This window comes from Trichomycterus rosablanca, chromosome 5, assembly GCF_030014385.1.
Source record: "Trichomycterus rosablanca isolate fTriRos1 chromosome 5, fTriRos1.hap1, whole genome shotgun sequence".
Taxonomy (NCBI): Eukaryota; Metazoa; Chordata; class Actinopteri; order Siluriformes; family Trichomycteridae; genus Trichomycterus; species Trichomycterus rosablanca.
The window spans coordinates 52,562,011-52,579,513 of record NC_085992.1 but is presented as its reverse complement, the minus strand read 5'-3'; the positions used below and the strand labels follow the sequence as shown (position 1 = coordinate 52,579,513).

The 17,503-nt window shown below is 42.6% G+C and overlaps 1 protein-coding gene across 1 annotated transcript; it reads right to left on the bottom strand.

The window, feature by feature from the left end:
- Window positions 1-790: 790 nt before the first annotated feature.
- Window positions 791-15,982, bottom strand: supv3l1 (SUV3-like helicase). Its single transcript, XM_062996335.1, has 15 exons — window positions 15,673-15,982; window positions 12,774-12,851; window positions 10,786-10,893; window positions 10,591-10,705; window positions 10,350-10,518; window positions 9,591-9,702; window positions 9,392-9,469; window positions 8,985-9,076; window positions 7,940-8,120; window positions 7,717-7,810; window positions 6,727-6,946; window positions 3,545-3,625; window positions 3,281-3,457; window positions 2,511-2,659; window positions 791-1,404 (listed from the first exon to the last, which is right to left on the bottom strand). Exons 1-15 carry the CDS (start codon window positions 15,944-15,946, stop codon window positions 1,026-1,028), a joined length of 2,307 nt encoding a protein of 768 aa, XP_062852405.1. The 5' UTR covers window positions 15,947-15,982; the 3' UTR covers window positions 791-1,025.
- Between the last annotated feature and the right edge of the window lie 1,521 nt (window positions 15,983-17,503).

The window sequence follows — 17,503 nt, the reverse complement described above, 5'->3', positions numbered from 1 at the left end:
ACCTGAGTTACTGAATCACTTCAATGTTATTAAATCACTTGAGTGTTTGGTTAAAGAATCACTTCAGTGTAACTGAATCACCTGAATGTTTAGTTACTACATCACCTGAGTCTTTTGTAACGGAATCACCCATAACTGAATCACCTGAGTGATACTGAATCACCTGAGTCTTTTGTAACTAAATCACCTGAGTCTTTTGTTACTGAATCACCTGAGTCTTTTGTTACTGAATCACCTGAGTCTTTTGAGTCACTTGAGTCTTTTGTAAATAAATCACTTGAGTGTTACTGAATCACTTCAGTCTTTTGTAACTGAATCACCTGAGTTTTACCGAATCACCACATTGTTACTGAATCACCCGAGTGGTTTGCTAATGAATCACCTCAGTAATTCAGGAATCACTCAGGAATCACTTTTATAAGTAAATCGCCTGAGTGTTACTGAATCACCCGAGTCTTTTGTAACTGAATCACCTCAGTGTTTTTGTTGTCCCAATTTTCCTCCCAATAGTGTCGTATCCGATTCCCTGATGGTATTTTATCTGCTGCTGCTGACCTCCACTCCTGATCGAGGAGTGACTAACACACGCCCCCTCTGACACGTGTGCAGTACTCACCGCTTCTTTTCACCTGCACCAGTGTCTATACGGAGATCTGTATAGCGCACGGAGAGACACACGCCGATCTCCATTGTGCTGCACCATGGATCAGCCAGTAGAGGGCGTAACTGCAGCGGTTATGATGAATCCCCTCCGGCAGGTTCAGTGTTACACAGTAAGAATGGACACCCGTTTAAAAAATGAGTGTTTTATTGAAATCCTTTAGCGTGGTCGAGCACTTCTACACTCACACACACTCACATCATCATCATCATCATCATCATCACACACTACAGTCCAGCGATGGTGAAGGAACCTCACAGTATATTTATATAGATCTATAATCACATTATTATTTATAATCACATCTGATGTGTTAGTGAAATAAGAACGGATATAAACGTAGAAAACGTCAGACGCTGCCGTCTCACTTCTTCTTCTTCTTCCTGTTCACAGTCTCTGTGCTGTGGTGGTTCTGCTCCTTGGTCCACTCTCTCTGGAGCTGCTGCAGGAGCTCCGGGGTCAGCAGACCCTCCTGAACCAGTCGAGAGCCCAGAGAACCGACTCCGCCCCGCACGTCCTGTCTGGCGTTAGTCTGGGATTTGGAGCCTCGGGTTTTTCTCAGGATCAGCGACTGTGACTGTGGGGATTTAACCTCGACGGCAGAACCCGAAGCGGCCGTCTGGGACTCGGAGGCACGGATGAGGCGCGTGATGTTCCTCACTCCGACCTGGATGATGCCGTCCAGCTCCTGCTGGATGTCACGGATGAGGTTAGCGTCGGGGAACATGTCCATGAAACGATAGCTGGAGGAGAAAGTTCAGAGGGAAACAAAACTGAATTCAACAGCCAACGATTCATCTGCCTGGTAATGTATTGTTATAGATTTACTCAATAGTTTAGAGTACTTATAGGAAAATGACGTTACTAAAAACAACGTCGCTACAGAACCGATGAAGACCAGAAGAAATCTGGTCCGGGGCGCTCTCCAGAGGCCTTCAGCAACATTACAGGAGCTGCAGGAATTTGTGACGAGTTCTGCTTGTACTACATGTGAGAATATCTTGTATTTTTCATCTGTCTGGACTGTGGGGTCGGTGGCAAGAAAAACATCCAAGCTCGGCTACATCCTACAACAACCTTCATCAGGTCATAAAATCCTGCGAGGAAACGTGTTACAGAGTGATGAGCACAAAGAAAAGAGAACACCACCACACCCACAGTGAAGCGTGGTGGTGGCAGCATTGTGCTTCGGGTCTGTTCAGCTGGTACTGAGGTTTAAGTCGAGGTGGAGAGAATCATGAACTAAACGTCGTCACACAGATCAGAGCAGTGGAAGAAGATTTTGTAAGATTAGAAGATTTACAATCGAAACAACCAACCAACTAACTAAACAACTAACCAACCAAACAACTAACAAACACACCCAACCAACTGACCACTGAAACAGCCTACTCACCAACCAAACAACCAACTTACCCACAAACCAACCAATTAAACCAACTGACCACTGAAACAGTGAACTTAACAACCAAACCAACTAACAAACCAACCAACTTACCAACAAACCAAACAACCAACTAACAAACCAACCAACCAAATCAACTGACCACTGAAACAACCAACCAACCAACTTACCAACCAACTTACCAACCAACCAACTTAACAACCAATCAACCAACCAATTAACTAAAGAACTAACCAACCAACCAACCAACCAACCAACCCAACTGACCACTGAAACAGCCAACCAACCAACCAAACACGTGTTCAGGGTGAAGCACCAGTTGAACAGATGGACACCAGTACACCATTACGAGACCATAAACTGGTTAACCAATCAGCTGTAAGCTAACCCGAGCTGTGTTGTTCGTTTATGTTTGGTTGGGTTATGTGAGTTGAGCAGACTGACCTTAACCAGAGGTAGAGATCCAGCACGTCATGCACCGCCTCCAGGTGAACCAGGTCCTTGATGTTTTTGGGGGGGAGGAGCGGCCAGCTGACGTGTCTGCACACCCACCCGAACGTCAGGGGCTCGTCCCTGCTGAACTGCCTGGCGAACTGCACACACACACACACACACACACATGCGCGCACACACACACACACACACGTACACACACACACACACACACACACGTACACACACACACGCGCACACACACACACACGCACACACACACACGTACACACACACGCACACGTACACACACACGTACACACACACGCGCGCACACACACACACACACACGTGCACACACACACACGTACACACACACACACACACGTTACATGGTACGTGCTGCCCTGCCACACCCTGTGTACTCGGCTGTATTTACTGTATAATCAAAAGTATGTGGACATCTGATCAACATCCCAATTCAGCTTTCTAGTCCTTCACAAGATGTTGGAGTGTGTGTGTGGGAATTTGTGCCCTTTTAGAGCTTCTGTGAGGCTGGTTGATCAATCAGCGTTCATCCAAAATTCATCCCAAAGGTGATCAAACTGAGGTCAGACGACAGATTTTATAAAATCATTAGCAATAAGTGTGGCTTAAACATCTAAACTCAGTAATGAGGAGGGTGTCCACAAACTTTTGGTGATTCAGTGTGAGATATAAGTATAAGATCGTGCAGGATAAAGGAGGTTGTGACTCCCGGTAGTGCTCCTCCGTGCCGATACCTTGAGGAAGGAGGTGCAGACGAAGGGCTGCTTCTTGTTGATGGGCGCGGTACAGAAGACGTAGCGAGCGCGCAGGTTCAGCGGGATGTGCTGGATCATATCGGCCAGGAACTTAAAGTCGTCGATGTTACAGACGAAGTAAAGACCGTCCACCTGAGAGAGACTGACGAATATATCCTGTACCACAGACAGAGAGACAGGTCAGGGTGAGGAACGCCACGCCCGGCCCTCAGGTACCCCACCCCCTCACCCCCGGGTACGTACGATGAGGTTGGAGAGTGAAGCTTCAGGAAGGTGATACGCGAACATCTCGATCTGCTCGGCCGTGGGGTGAAGACCCGCCGTCTGGAACCATGGAGACAGTTTATTATAAAATAATTAATGATATACATTTAATTATCTAACAGCAAAACCCAAAAGTCTTTATCTCATCTTTTATTTGAATGATTGTGTTTGTGATTTTCTTTTTTGAACTGCTGCTGCATAAAGGGTGCTTTATAAATATACATTATTATTATTATTATTATTATTATTATTATCATTTTTATCAGTGTTATTTATATTGCTGTTATTATTTTTATCATTACTATTACTATATTTATTATTATTATTAAATTATTTATTGCTGTTTTTATTCAACTATAATACAACCCCTGGCAAAAATTATGGAATCAGCACTCTTGGAAGATGTTCTGTCAATTGTTTAATTTTGTAGAAAAAAAAAAAAATCACAGACATGCCACAAAACTATCATTTTTCAAAATGTCAACCTTCTGGTATTAAGAAACAATAAAAAAAAAGAAACAAATATAATAGTTGTGGTCAGTCACAATTGCTTTTTTTAGATCAAGTAGAGGAAAAAAATATGGAATCACTCAAATCTGAGGAAAAAATTATGGAATCACTCTGTAATTTGCAGTTTAAAAACAAAACATCTGCAGCAGATTAGATTTGCTAATTATTCTTCAGTTTAAAAAGAGTGCTTACACCTCGAAGAGCTGTTGCACAAAGCAGATTGTCATGAATCATGGTTCCAACACAAGATATGTCAGTTGAAACAAATGAGAGGATTATAAAACTCCTTCAAGAAGATAAATCATTGTGGAATGTCGCAAAAGATGTTGGTTGTTCCCAGTAAGCTGTGTTTAAAATCTGGACCAAGTACAAACAAAATGGGAAGGTTGTAAAAGGGAAGCATACTGGTAGACCAAGTAAGACATCAAAGCATCAACATAGAAAACTTAAAGCAATATGTCTTGAAAACAGAAAATGCACAACAAAACAAATGAGAAACAAGTGGCCGGAAAGTGGAGTCCATGTCTGTGACTGAACTGTAAGAAATCACCTAAAAGAAATGGGATTTACATACAGAAAAGCCAAACAAAAGCCATCATTAACACCTAAAAAGAAAAGAACAAGGTTAAAGTAGGCTAAAGAAAAGCAATCGTGGACTGTGGGTGACTGGATAAAAGTGATCTTCAGTGATGAATCGCGAATCTGCATTGGGCAAGGTGATGATGCTGGAACTTTCGTTTGGTGTCTGTCCAATGAAATTTATGAAGATAACTGCCTAAAGAAAACATGTTAATTTCCACAGTTGTTGATGATATGGGCCTGCATGTCGGGTAAAGGCACAGGGGAGATGGTCTTCAATAAATGCCAAAGTCCACATTGAAATTTTGGACGCTTTTCTTATTCCATCAGTTGAAAGGATGTTTGGTGATGATGACTTCATTTTTCAAGATGATAATGCATCTTGCCATAGGGCAAAGGACGTGAAAACTTTCCTTCAAGAAAACATATAATGTCAATGGCATGGCCTGCAAATAGTCCGGATCTCAATCCATTTGAAAATCTCTGGTGGAAATTGAAGAAAATGGTCAATGACAAGGTTCCAACCTGCAAAGCTGATCTGGCAACAGCAATAAGAGACAGTTGAAGGCAGATTGATGAAGAATACTGTTTGTCATTAGTTAACTCCATGCCTCAGAGAGTTTAAACCATTATAAAAGCCAGAGGTGGTGCAACAAAGTAATAATGGTGCAGTGTTTTCTAATGATTCCATAATTTTTTCCTCAGATTTGAGTGATTCCATATTTTTTTCCTCTACTTGATCTAAAAAAAAAGCAATTGTGACTGACCACAACTATTATATTTGTTTCTTTTTTTATTGTTTCTTAATGCCAGAGGGTTGACAGTTTGAGAAATGATAGTTTTGTGGCATGTCTGTGATTTATTTTTTTTCTACAAAATTAAACAATTGAAAGAACATCTTCCAAGAGTGGTGATTCCATAATTTTTGCCAGGGGTTGTAGTTATTACTATTTGTATTATTATTTTTATAATAATAATATTTATTATTTTGAAATTGCTTATTTTATTATTACATTTATTATTACAAATATTAATATTGCTATATTTTATTAGTAGTAGTATTTTTATTGTTTTTATTCCATATTATTTATTTTTATTTTTATATGTATTATTTTTATAATACTTAATTATTAATTATTATTATTATTTTACTGTTATTTATCATCATTTTTATTAATAATATTTATTATTTTTTTGTTTATTGTTAATCATTATTGTTATCATTATATTTAATATTATTATTTTTAATGTTGTTGTTTTTGTATTTATTAAACTATTATTATTGTTTTTAATTTATTTTATCATTATTTCTCCATTATTATTATTATTATATTTACTTTTATTAATATTTTATCGTTGTTTTATTTCATTTATTGTTTATTGATTATCATCGTTACTATTCTATTATCATTATTGTTTTTTATTAAACATTTATTTTTATGAATTTTATTAATATTATACAGTACTTTGTATTATTATTATTATTATTTTATTTTTGTTATTCTGATTTATTTATTACATTTTTATATTATTATTTTTACTTTTAATCATTATTTTTTCATTATTATTATTATTATTATTATATTTACTTTTATTATTATAATTTTGTTGTTGTTTTTATTAAACTTTTATTATATTATTGTTACATTTTAGTATTATTTATTATTATTTTTCATATTATTATTATTACAATTATTTTTTGTTAATTTATATTTAATATTTTTATTGTTTTTGTATTTATTAAACTATTATTATTGTTTACTCTTTGTATTGTTATTATTATTTCAATATTATTTATAATTAAATTGTTACATGTTTTATTGTGTATTTATTATTATTACGATTATTTTTGGTTTATTGTTTATTTTTATATTTAATATATTTATTTTTATTGTTGTTTATGTATTTATTAAACTATTATTATAATTTTTACTCTGTATTGTTGCTGTTATTATTTAATTATTATTTATACATGTATTATTGCATATTTATTATTATTAATCTGTAATAGATCACGACAGAGGTTACAGAGGCGTGAGCAGTAAACGGCGCGTGGGCGTGGTCCCTCTCACCTCCACAGGATCCACAGGTCTGTTGAGGATCTCCTTGAGGACGGGCAGGTCGTCCCGGTGCATGGTGGTCACCACGCCCTCCTTAAACATGGAGCTGAAGCGCCCCGCCCGGCCGGAGATCTGCAGAGCCTGAGAGGTGGAGATGGTGTCCAGCTCCTTCTCTCCCTTCTCGTTCACGCTGGGCTTCAGCAGGGAGTTAAAGATGATCCTCCTGATGCTCCTGGATCAGAGGGAGCATCACAGAGGTCAGGGTTCCACACGCCCGGGTCAGGGGATAGATTATATAGATATACCCAATTCCCTGATGCTCCTGGAGAGCATCACAGAGGTCAGGCTTCCACACGCCCGGGTCAGGGGATTCAAACACATCTCATACTGTTATCATAAACACTTTCTCATGATCTTCACTGTAGAGCACCTGTTAACCTCCCCAGTTTAGATATATCCCATTCCCTGATGCGTGCACAACCCCAAAGCTAGCACACGTTTACTGAGCTGTGTGTCCAGCCACTTCTTTTCACAACACGAAGCCTGAAGAGCTTTAGAGGAGACACGCTGTGCTCTCTGGATTTCTCCACCACTTGTGTCGGTCGCCGCCTTGATTAGACAGCAGGTGGCGCTCAAGCAGCAGAAACTTTTAATCAAGTCTAGTTCCATCTGAACAGGGCTAACTGTACTGGTGGAGAACCTGACCAGACCCATGGTACCAGTGAGAATAAATTCTCCCAATTTGGTCATATCCGATTCCCCTCTACTGCTGCAGACCTCCACTCCTGACTAACACACGCCCCCTCCGACACGTGTGCAGCACCGACCGCTTCTTTTCACCTGCACCAGGTGGGTTCATATAGAGATCTGTATAGCGCACCGAGAGGCACGCATGATCTTTATCATCCCCCGTCTGTGTGCAGCGCCATCCATCAGCCAGCAGAGGGCGTCACTGTACTTAATCATCTAATCTGTAATGTGTGAAAATGTAAACGTACTAACAGGTTCAAACCCATTCCTATCGCGTCTGTAGCCACCAGGATCTTACAGGATTCCTCCGGGTCGTTAAACTTCTTAGCCTGAGCGAGTTTGGTTCCTGTCATATAAAACAAAACACGCGGTTATACAGTCTGACCTACAGAAAATAGAATTATATGTATAGAGAATCTGTCGGTGTTTATCTGAGCTCTAATGTTACAGGATTATAAGACTCTGGGACTCTCACCAGGAGGGAGGCTGCCGTAAATAACGGCACATTCCAGACCCCGGATCTCGATCTGTCGGCTCACTGAGTAGATGTCGTTCTTACTGAAGCACACGATGCAGTCACCGGGCTTCAGGTTGTCCAGGTTCTCCACCGCGTGGTCCGACACGCTGAACGGAGTCAGTCTCTGATAGTTACGCACCTTAAAGAGGAAAAATAATAGATGTACAAATACACCAATCAGCCAATAACATTAAAACCACCTCCTCGTTTCTACACTCACTGTCCATATAGAAGCACTTTGTAGTTCTACAATTACTGACTGTTTCTCTACATGCTTTGTTACCCCCTTTCATGTAGGGGGTTCTGTAGGGGGTTTCATGTAGTTCTGATTCTCAGCACTGCAGTGACACTGACATGGTGGTGGTGTGTTAGTGTGTGTTGTGCTGGTATGAGTGGATCAGACACAGCAGCGCTGCTGGAGGTTTTAAACACCGTGTCCACTCACTGTCCACTCTATTAGACACTCCTACCTAGTCGGTCCACCTTGTAGATGTAAAGTCAGAGACGATCGCTCATCTATTGCTGCTGTTTGAGTCGCTCATCTTCTAGACCTTCATCAGTGGTCACAGGACGCTGCCCACGGGGCGCTGTTGTGCTGGATATTTGTGGTCAGTGGACTATTCTCAGTCCAGCAGTGACAGTGAGGTGTTTAAAAACTCCAGCAGCGCTGCTGTGTCTGATCCACTCATACCAGCACAACACACACTAACACACCAGCACCATGTCAGTGTCACTGCAGTGCTGAGAATCATCCACCACCTAAATAATACCTGCTCTGTGGGGGTCCTGTGGGGGTCCTGACCATTGAAGAACAGCATGAAAGGGGGTAACAAAGCATGCAGAGAAACAGATGGACTACAGTCAGTAATTGTAGAACTACAAAGTGGAGCTGATAACATGGACAGTGTGTAGAAACGAGGAGGTGGTTTTAATGTTATGGCTGATGTTAAAACTAGAACCTAAACTGTGTGACAGAGGGAACCCCCCCCCCCCTCAGACTCACCTCCACCTCCTCACCGGTGGTGAACATCAGCTCAGTGATCATGTTGATGGCTGCAGGTTCTCCACACACATGGATCTCCTCAGCACACAGACCTGAACACATACAGAGCAATAAGCTGGGTTAGAACGGCACACAGGTCCATCTGAGATGAGCTCAGGCCCAGAGAACTCTGAGGCGTTTCTGTATAGAATAGAGTTTCAGGTCGTGTTTCTTAATACAGCGGCGGCCTGGGTTCAGTAACGACGGTTTTCTATGGCACCCTCAAGCCCATGTGACCGAACCGTAACCGTATTAGTTTAAGATCTCTCCAGATTCCCTGAATCTTTTCACATTATCTTGTACAGTAGACGGTGAAAGATCTAAATGATCTGCACTCTGACTTTGAGATGTTCTGAGTGTTCACTCACCCAGCAGAGCTCTGGTCCAGGCCCATCCTCGGGAGGGGTCTCTGATCATCTGGATCTCATCTATCACCGCTACTTCATCTGAACACACACACACACACACACACACACACACACACACACACACACACAGAGATAAACGTCACACACTCATGTTTAACACACCACCTGAATAGGAAGCATGAACATCACTACCACTCACAGGGAGTCGTGACGCTGCACATCTCGATGGTACACGCCACGTGATCCGACTGTCGACCCTCCAGGTCCACGAAGGATCGCTCCTCCCCCGTCACCAGGTCACACGCCACGCCCTAAATACAGCCGGAAATTAGAACACACACACAAACGAGGGCCCTTGTGCGAGGCCCTTAACCCTCTCAGCTCCGAGGGAACAGTACAGTGGCTGCCTCTGCGCCCCGGTTCCAAACAACAACCTGTTTAGTTTTTATTGACATGATCTCCAGCTGAGGAAATCTCTGTGCCCATATACACTGCTCCTAAACACCACATGGAACAGCGGTCTCAATACCAAGGTCTGTAAGAAAGACAAAGAGGAAACGTGTCCGAGTGTTCAGATGTGCTTTAAAATGCCGGAACGTTGATGCTGTCCACAGTCGAGTGAGCTTTACATAAACAAGTGCTTACAGGCTGATGTTGGGACGGCCAAAAACACCCGGACCAAAAAGCAGCTGTCGTAGTGGAACTTGAACCCACAACCTTTTGATTGACAGCACAAAGCTCTACTCATTAGACTCCCACTATTCCTTAGTAAACAGAAAGTTGCCAGTTCAAGCCCCACCACCTCCAAGTCACCCCTGTTGGGCCCCAGAGCAAGGCCCTTAACTGCTTACACTGTAATGAGCTACAACTGTAAGTCGCTTGAACATGAACATCTAAAATTCCCTAAATATTTGATGCCGATTTACTTTAATTTCCTTAAAATCTGATGGACACTTACTGCTCCGTTACTCTTCTCGAAGATCTCATGGGCGAGCAGCTTGAGAGGACCACAGTAAACCCCCGACTTGGCCTCCAGGTACCTCTGGATGGCGTGATACGTCTTGCCGCTGTTCGTGGGTCCGGCGTGGAATATAATCTTCCTCTGAATGGCTCTGGCCTCCGGGTACCTGCACCAGAAACCCTCCATCATCTCACCGTTACTGTTAGGATGATGGAAACCGTCCCAAACTCAGACGTACCAGTTAGCTGGAACACGCAGGTCGCTGATCTTACGCAGGTCGTCCATACAGTCCAGCATGGGGAAGATGTGCTTGGCGTGCCTCATGAAGTAGGGAAAAATATCATCGATGTGACCTGTAAGAACCGGGAGAGCAGCGGTCAGTCGGTCTGAACGTCCAGGCGTCTGAATAAATAAATAAATGACCAGCACTGACCGGCTCCACAGCAGATATCGTTCAGGATGATGTGCAGGTCAGCGCTGACCGAGTTCATCTCCAGAACACACTTACGGAAACTGATGAAGGCCTGATGGAACAGACGAGCTGGGGGGGGGGGGAAGGGTGTACAAAAACATCAGCATTACATTATTCACTGTTATACTACTGCTTTTTATCCTAGTTTAGTCGTAGCCGGTTCCTCTCCCTCTGCTGCAGACCCTGATGGTGTTCGAGGAGGGTGTATTTTCCTGACACGCCCTCCCTCCGACACATGCGTGCTCCACCGACCGTCGGTCTCGCTCATGGAGAGTCACGCACTGATCTCCACGTTCCTCCACTTGGCCTACTAACCAGGGTCCTTACACAGCTTTGAAGACCCCGCCCACTTTTTAGTCCCGTCTTTTCCCACCCGGCAGACTAGCGACTGATTTTATCTGCTGCAGAGCAACACACAGCACTAGCGGTGGTTCTCACACAAACACACACAGCCAAAAGAATGTGGACACCCGAGCATCCAGCTCATGGGGAAATAATAACTCACACGAACGTTCATCACGAGAACGAGACGTTTTGATTTAAACATTCTGTCGAACGACGTTTTCAAAGTTGTTTCTATATTATCAGTAAAAGTGGGAGTGTGATCAGATACGAGGATCTTCAGAACGTTTCCTCACGTGTTATTGTGGTTATAAGTGCTGAGGGTGGAGGAGGAGGAATCACTCGTATCTGTTCTGTTCTGTTCGGTTTAATTCTGTCCTCATTTAGCTCCATCTGATCTCCACCTTTCTTGATTGGTTCAGTTCTGTTCTGATTCTGTTTGATTCTGTTCGATTCTGTTCTGTTTGATTCTGTTTGATTCTGTTCTGTTTGATTCTGTTCTGATTCTGTTTGATTCTGTTTGATTCTGTTCTGTTTGATTCTGTTCTGATTCTGTTTGATTCTGTTCTGTTTGATTCTGTTCTGTTCTGTTTAATTCTGTCCTCATTTAGCTCCATCTGATCTCCACCTTTCTTGATTGGCTCAGTTCTGTTCGATTCTGTTCTGTTTGATTCTGTTCTGTTCTGTTTGATTCTGTTCTGTTTGATTCTGTTCTGTTCTGTTTGATTCTGTTCTGTTCGATTTGATTCTGTTTGATTCTGTTCTGTTCGATTCTGTTCTGTTCTGTTTGATTCTGTTCTGTTCGATTCTGTTCTGTTCTGTTTGATTCTGTTCTGTTCTGTTTGATTCTGTTCTGTTTGATTCTGTTCTGTTCTGTTTGATTCTGTTCTGTTCGATTTGATTCTGTTCGATTCTGTTCTGTTTGATTCTGTTCTGTTCTGTTTGATTCTGTTCTGTTCGATTCTGTTCTGTTCTGTTTGATTCTGTTCTGTTCTGTTTGATTCTGTTCTGTTCTGTTTGATTCTGTTCTGTTCTGTTTGATTCTGTTCTGTTTGATTCCGTTCTGTTCTGTTTGATTCTGTTCTGTTCTGTTTGATTCTGTTCTGTTCTGTTTGATTCTGTTTGATTCTGTTCTGTTTGATTCTGTTCTGTTCTGTTTGATTCTGTTTGATTCTGTTCTGTTTGATTCTGTTCTGTTTGATTCTGTTCTGTTCTGTTTGATTCTGTTCTGTTTGATTCTGTTTGATTCTGTTTGATTCTGTTCTGTTTGATTCCGTTCTGTTCTGTTTGATTCTGTTCTGTTCGATTTGATTCTGTTTGATTCTGTTCTGTTTGATTCTGTTTGATTCTGTTCTGTTTGATTCTGTTCTGTTTGATTCTGTTCTGTTTGATTCTGTTCTGTTGCATCAGTGGCTACGAGCTCAACCACAAACTTTTATTACTGATGGCGTTAAAAAGTCGACATGACGCTGGAAAAATGCATCAGAGGGGACGATGTAGAAAAGTGACAGAGTTTGTGTTTATAATTCTTAATAAATAAAGATAAAAAGGTGATTTTGAAAGACCCTGGTAACTATAAAGTTATAATAAGTAAATTAGAGACGTACCATCCAGTCCCTGATCAGCAGCGAGTTTCTGCATCTCCTTCCTCTTATAAAATCTGTTCAGAACCTTCAGAAGTTCACCTGAGACACAACAAACAGAATAAAATAAAGCAGCTCCAAACCTCAGATCTATTTTACATCAAGAAAAATTCATTTATTACAAACTTATTACTTACTTATTACTAACTCACCAATAACCCAACCTTAATCTAACTCTAACCTTAATCCTAACTTTAAACCTAACCCGAAACCCTCTCTCTTCAACCTTAACTCTAACCCAACAATAACCCAGGCCTAAACCTTAAACCTAACTAACCTTAACCCTTTTAATTAAACCCATTACATTTAAAGTTGTACAATAAGACTTTAATCAACATGAGGCTTCAGTTAAGGTTTATAATAGTAAAATAAAACATTAACAGGTGTTTTGGTGTTACTGTGGTATTTAAACACCATCGACCTACAAACATGAACTAAATACTGATAAACTACTGAATACTTACAGTATATACTGACACCTTAATACTCACAATAATACAAACACTGATAGCTGACAGTTCTCACAATACTGAAACCCCAACACCTCAATTCACCAACACCTCATAAACACCAACACCTGGTGATAAACACCAACACCTCATAAACACCAACACCTGGTGATAAACACCAACACCTGGTGATAAACCCCAACACCTCATAAACCCCAACACCTGGTGATAAACACCAACACCTGGTGATAAACACCAACACCTGGTGATAAACACCAACACCTCATAAACCCCAACACCTGGTGATAAACACCAACACCTGGTGATAAACACCAACACCTCATAAACACCAACACCTGGTGATAAACACCAACACCTCATAAACCCCAACACCTGGTGATAAACACCAACACCTGGTGATAAACACCAACACCTCATAAACCCCAACACCTGGTGATAAACACCAACACCTCATAAACCCCAACACCTCATAAACCCCAACACCTGGTGATAAACACCAACACCTGGTGATAAACACCAACACCTCATAAACACCAACACCTCAAACCCCAACACCTGGTGATAAACACCAACATCTCATAAACACCAACACCTCATAAACACCAACACCTCAAACCCCAACACCTGGTGATAAACACCAACACCTCATAAACACCAACACCTCATAAACACCAACACCTCAAACCCCAACACCTGGTGATAAACTTGTGCAGCCAAAGCAGCCAAACTGTCATCTGTCCTTATTCTTCTTGACCTCACTGCAGCCTTCGACACAGTGAATCACAGCATTCTCCTGACCACTCTCTCCAACCTTGGAGTAACAGGTTCAGCATGGCAATGGATGGCCTCCTACCTGGAAGGGCGCTCCTACCAAGTGTCATGGAGGGGATCCATATCTCCACCATGCACTCTCTCAACCGGTGTTCCTCAGGGCTCTGTACTTGGCCCACTTCTTTTCTCTATCTACACCCGCTCTCTGGGCAAGGTCATAGCCTCCCATGGCTTCTCCTACCACTCCTATGCAGATGACACTCAGCTCATTCTATCATTTCCTCCTTCAGACACACAAGTCTCAGCTCGCATCTCAGCATGTCTGCAAGATATCTCACAATGGATGTCGGCTCATCATCTAAAACTTAATCCCAGTAAGACAGAGATGTTGCTCATTCCTGGAGATCAGTCTCCAACCCAGGACCTAGTCATTTCTCTGGATGACTCCCAGATCAGACCATCTGATAAGGCAAGAAGTCTTGGTGTTGTCCTTGATAACCAGCTGACCTTCTCTCCTTATATAGCCAACATGACAAGATCATGCCGGTTCCTCTTGTACAACATCAGGAAGATTCGTCCATTTCTCTCCAGGGAAGCTACCCAGATTCTGGTGCAATCACTTGTAATCACACGGTTGGACTACTGCAACTCCCTTCTGGCTGGAGCTCCCATGTCCACGATTAAACCCTTACAGCTAATTCAAAATGCAGCTGCACGTCTGGTTTTTAACCAGCCCAAACACTGCCACATCACCCCACTGCTGCCACATCATCACCCCACTGCTGCCACATCACCCCACTGCTGCGTTCTCTTCACTGGCTTCCTGTAGCTGCACGCATTCAGTTTAAAACACTGACGCTCGCCTACAAAGCCAAAAATGGACCAGCCCCAAGCTACCTTCGTGGCCTAATCAAACCCCGCTCTGTACCACGCAACCTCCGAGCCTCTAGTCTAGCTCGACTTGAGCCTCCACCCAGGACTAAAGGAAGACAAGCATCAAGGCTCTTCTCTGTTCTAGCGCCCAAATGGTGGAACGAACTTCCTCTGTCTGTCCGAACATCTGAGTCTCTCGCTGTCTTTAAAAAACGATTAAAAACCTTCATCACCTTTTTACTAAACACTTAGGCTGACTTGTACTTATTTACTAACATTTTGTTCCATTCTTTTCCATTTAAAAAAAAAAGCAGCACTTTGGTTTTAACAGGTTTTAGCAGAGTTGTGTTCTTTGACTGTTGTTTTCCTAAACTTGAGAAATGAAATGTTCACTATAGAAGCACTTCTGTAAGTCGCTCTGGATAAGAGCCTCTGCTAAATGCTGAAAATGTAAATGTAAAAATAAACACCAACACCTCATAAACACCAACACCTCAAACCCCAACACCTGGTGATAAACACCAACACCTCATAAACACCAACACCTCATAAACACCAACACCTGGTGATAAACACCAACACCTGGTGATAAACACCAACACCTCATAAACACCAACACCTGGTGATATCATATTAAGGATGTATCGATCAGCCTGATGTATTAATGATTTATTTCTCCACCTCTGATGCTGATGATTTATTTGATGGATTTATAATGAATTATAAGTGTATGAGTGATGCAGGTTTACTTTTATCCAGCGGCCGCGTCAGCTCCGCTCCCACCGCACCATCTTCAGCTCGGTCACCCTTCACCACCAGCGGTACGAACAGCGACGTGTCCGGAGCCTTCCACTGCCCTTCTGATGATCTCAACCTGACAGGAGATTTCATCAGAGCTGGTCTGTGTCCCCACAGTCCGGAGCTCCTCAGCCCGGCAGCATCAGGAGGGTGTGAGACGAGTCCCGCACATCCGCGCTGTAAGCGTGAGCGGGACAGCAGGTACACACACCGATTAACCGACATGATCACCGCCTCACAGCGATGTCCATTCCTGTTCAACACTCACTAGCACTACAGAGCACTCACACACACAGCCATGTTAAGGTCAGTCAGCAACACCGGGAAGAAACGTGCAGAAAGACCCCAAACAGTTAGGTGTCCACAGCACTGCCTGATCTTAATTATTATAGTTTATTAAAATAGAGATTACAAACACAACGTCGACAAAACAGCGACTTTATATGAATACGTTTTAAAGTAAATACACCAACAACATATGTGTTCGTGAATTTAAAACATCTAGAGTTATTTATTATAATAGCAAGGCGTTATTCAGTGTTCTCGAAAGAGGACTTTTATATAAAAGGGAGTGTCGGAAATAGCACCATGCTCCCTATTCCCTACACACTACTTAGTGCACTACATTGTAACGACCCGCGCTTGTTGCTTTTGACCGGGCTGAGTGAGCGGGGTTAGTGGCGCCCCCTGGTGGCTTCATGATAGTACAACCTCCAAGCTTATTCACATAATACAGTACTTCGTTCACTTTCTTATCCGCTTATCCAATCAGGGTCGCGGAAGGTGCTGGAGCCTATCCCAGCTTTTCAATGGGCGCAAGGTACACAGTAACACCCTGGACGGGTTGCCAGACCATCGCAGGGCACACACACACACACATTCACATACAGGGCAATTCAGTGTCTCCAGTTAACCTGACCATGTTTTTTTGTATTGTAGGAGGAAACCGGAGCTACTGGAGGAAACCCACACAGACACGGGGAGAACATGCAAACTCCGCACAGAAGGGATCCGGACCGCCCTGCCTGGGGATAGAACCCAGGACCTTCTTGCTGTGAGGAGACAGTGCTACCCACCGAGCCGAGAATATTAATTAAGAAGCGTGACCATTTAAAATCCTACAATTGTGCATCCTTATTGAAACCTCGTCACTCAGTGCTGGTTTAAATGTGTTAAAATCCCGGATCTGTGTGAAAAATGAATGAACAGCTTTATAACTTTATAAAAAATAAAGGTTTCTGACAGGTGAACGCTGTGTGCACGCGTTCATGTCCTGCACTCATGCTGATGGGTTCGGTCAGCTCCACTTACCATATTAGAAGCACTTTGTAGTTCTACAGTTACTGACTGTAGTCCATCTGTTTCTCTACATGCTTTGTTACCCCCTTTCATGCTGTTCTTCAATGGTCAGGACCCCCACAGGACCCCCACAGAGCAGGTATTATTTAGGTGGTGGATGATTCTCAGCACTGCAGTGACACTGACATGGTGGTGGTGTGTTAGTGTGTGTTGTGCTGGTACGAGTGGATCAGACACAGCAGCGCTGCTGGAGTTTTTAAACACCGTGTCCACTCACTGTCCACTCTATTAGACACTCCTACCTAGTCGGTCCACCTTGTAGATGTAAAGTCAGAGACGATCGCTCATCTATTGCTGCTGTTTGAGTCGCTCATCTTCTAGACCTTCATCAGTGGGCACAGGACGCTGCTCACGGGGCGCTGTCGGCTGGATATATTTGGTTTATTGGTATATTCTCAGTCCAGCAGTGACAGAGAGGTGTTT

Coding starts and splice junctions, on each gene's coding strand:
- supv3l1 (XM_062996335.1), bottom strand. CDS start 15,946: ATGTCGGTTAATCGGTGTGTGTACCTGCTGTCCCGCTCACGCTTACAG. Junction 9,077..9,391: donor CTGGACCAGAGCTCTGCTGG/GTGAGTGAACAC, acceptor GTATGTGTTCAG/GTCTGTGTGCTGAGGAGATC. Junction 3,458..3,544: donor CTTCACTCTCCAACCTCATC/GTACGTACCCGG, acceptor TCTGTGGTACAG/GATATATTCGTCAGTCTCTC.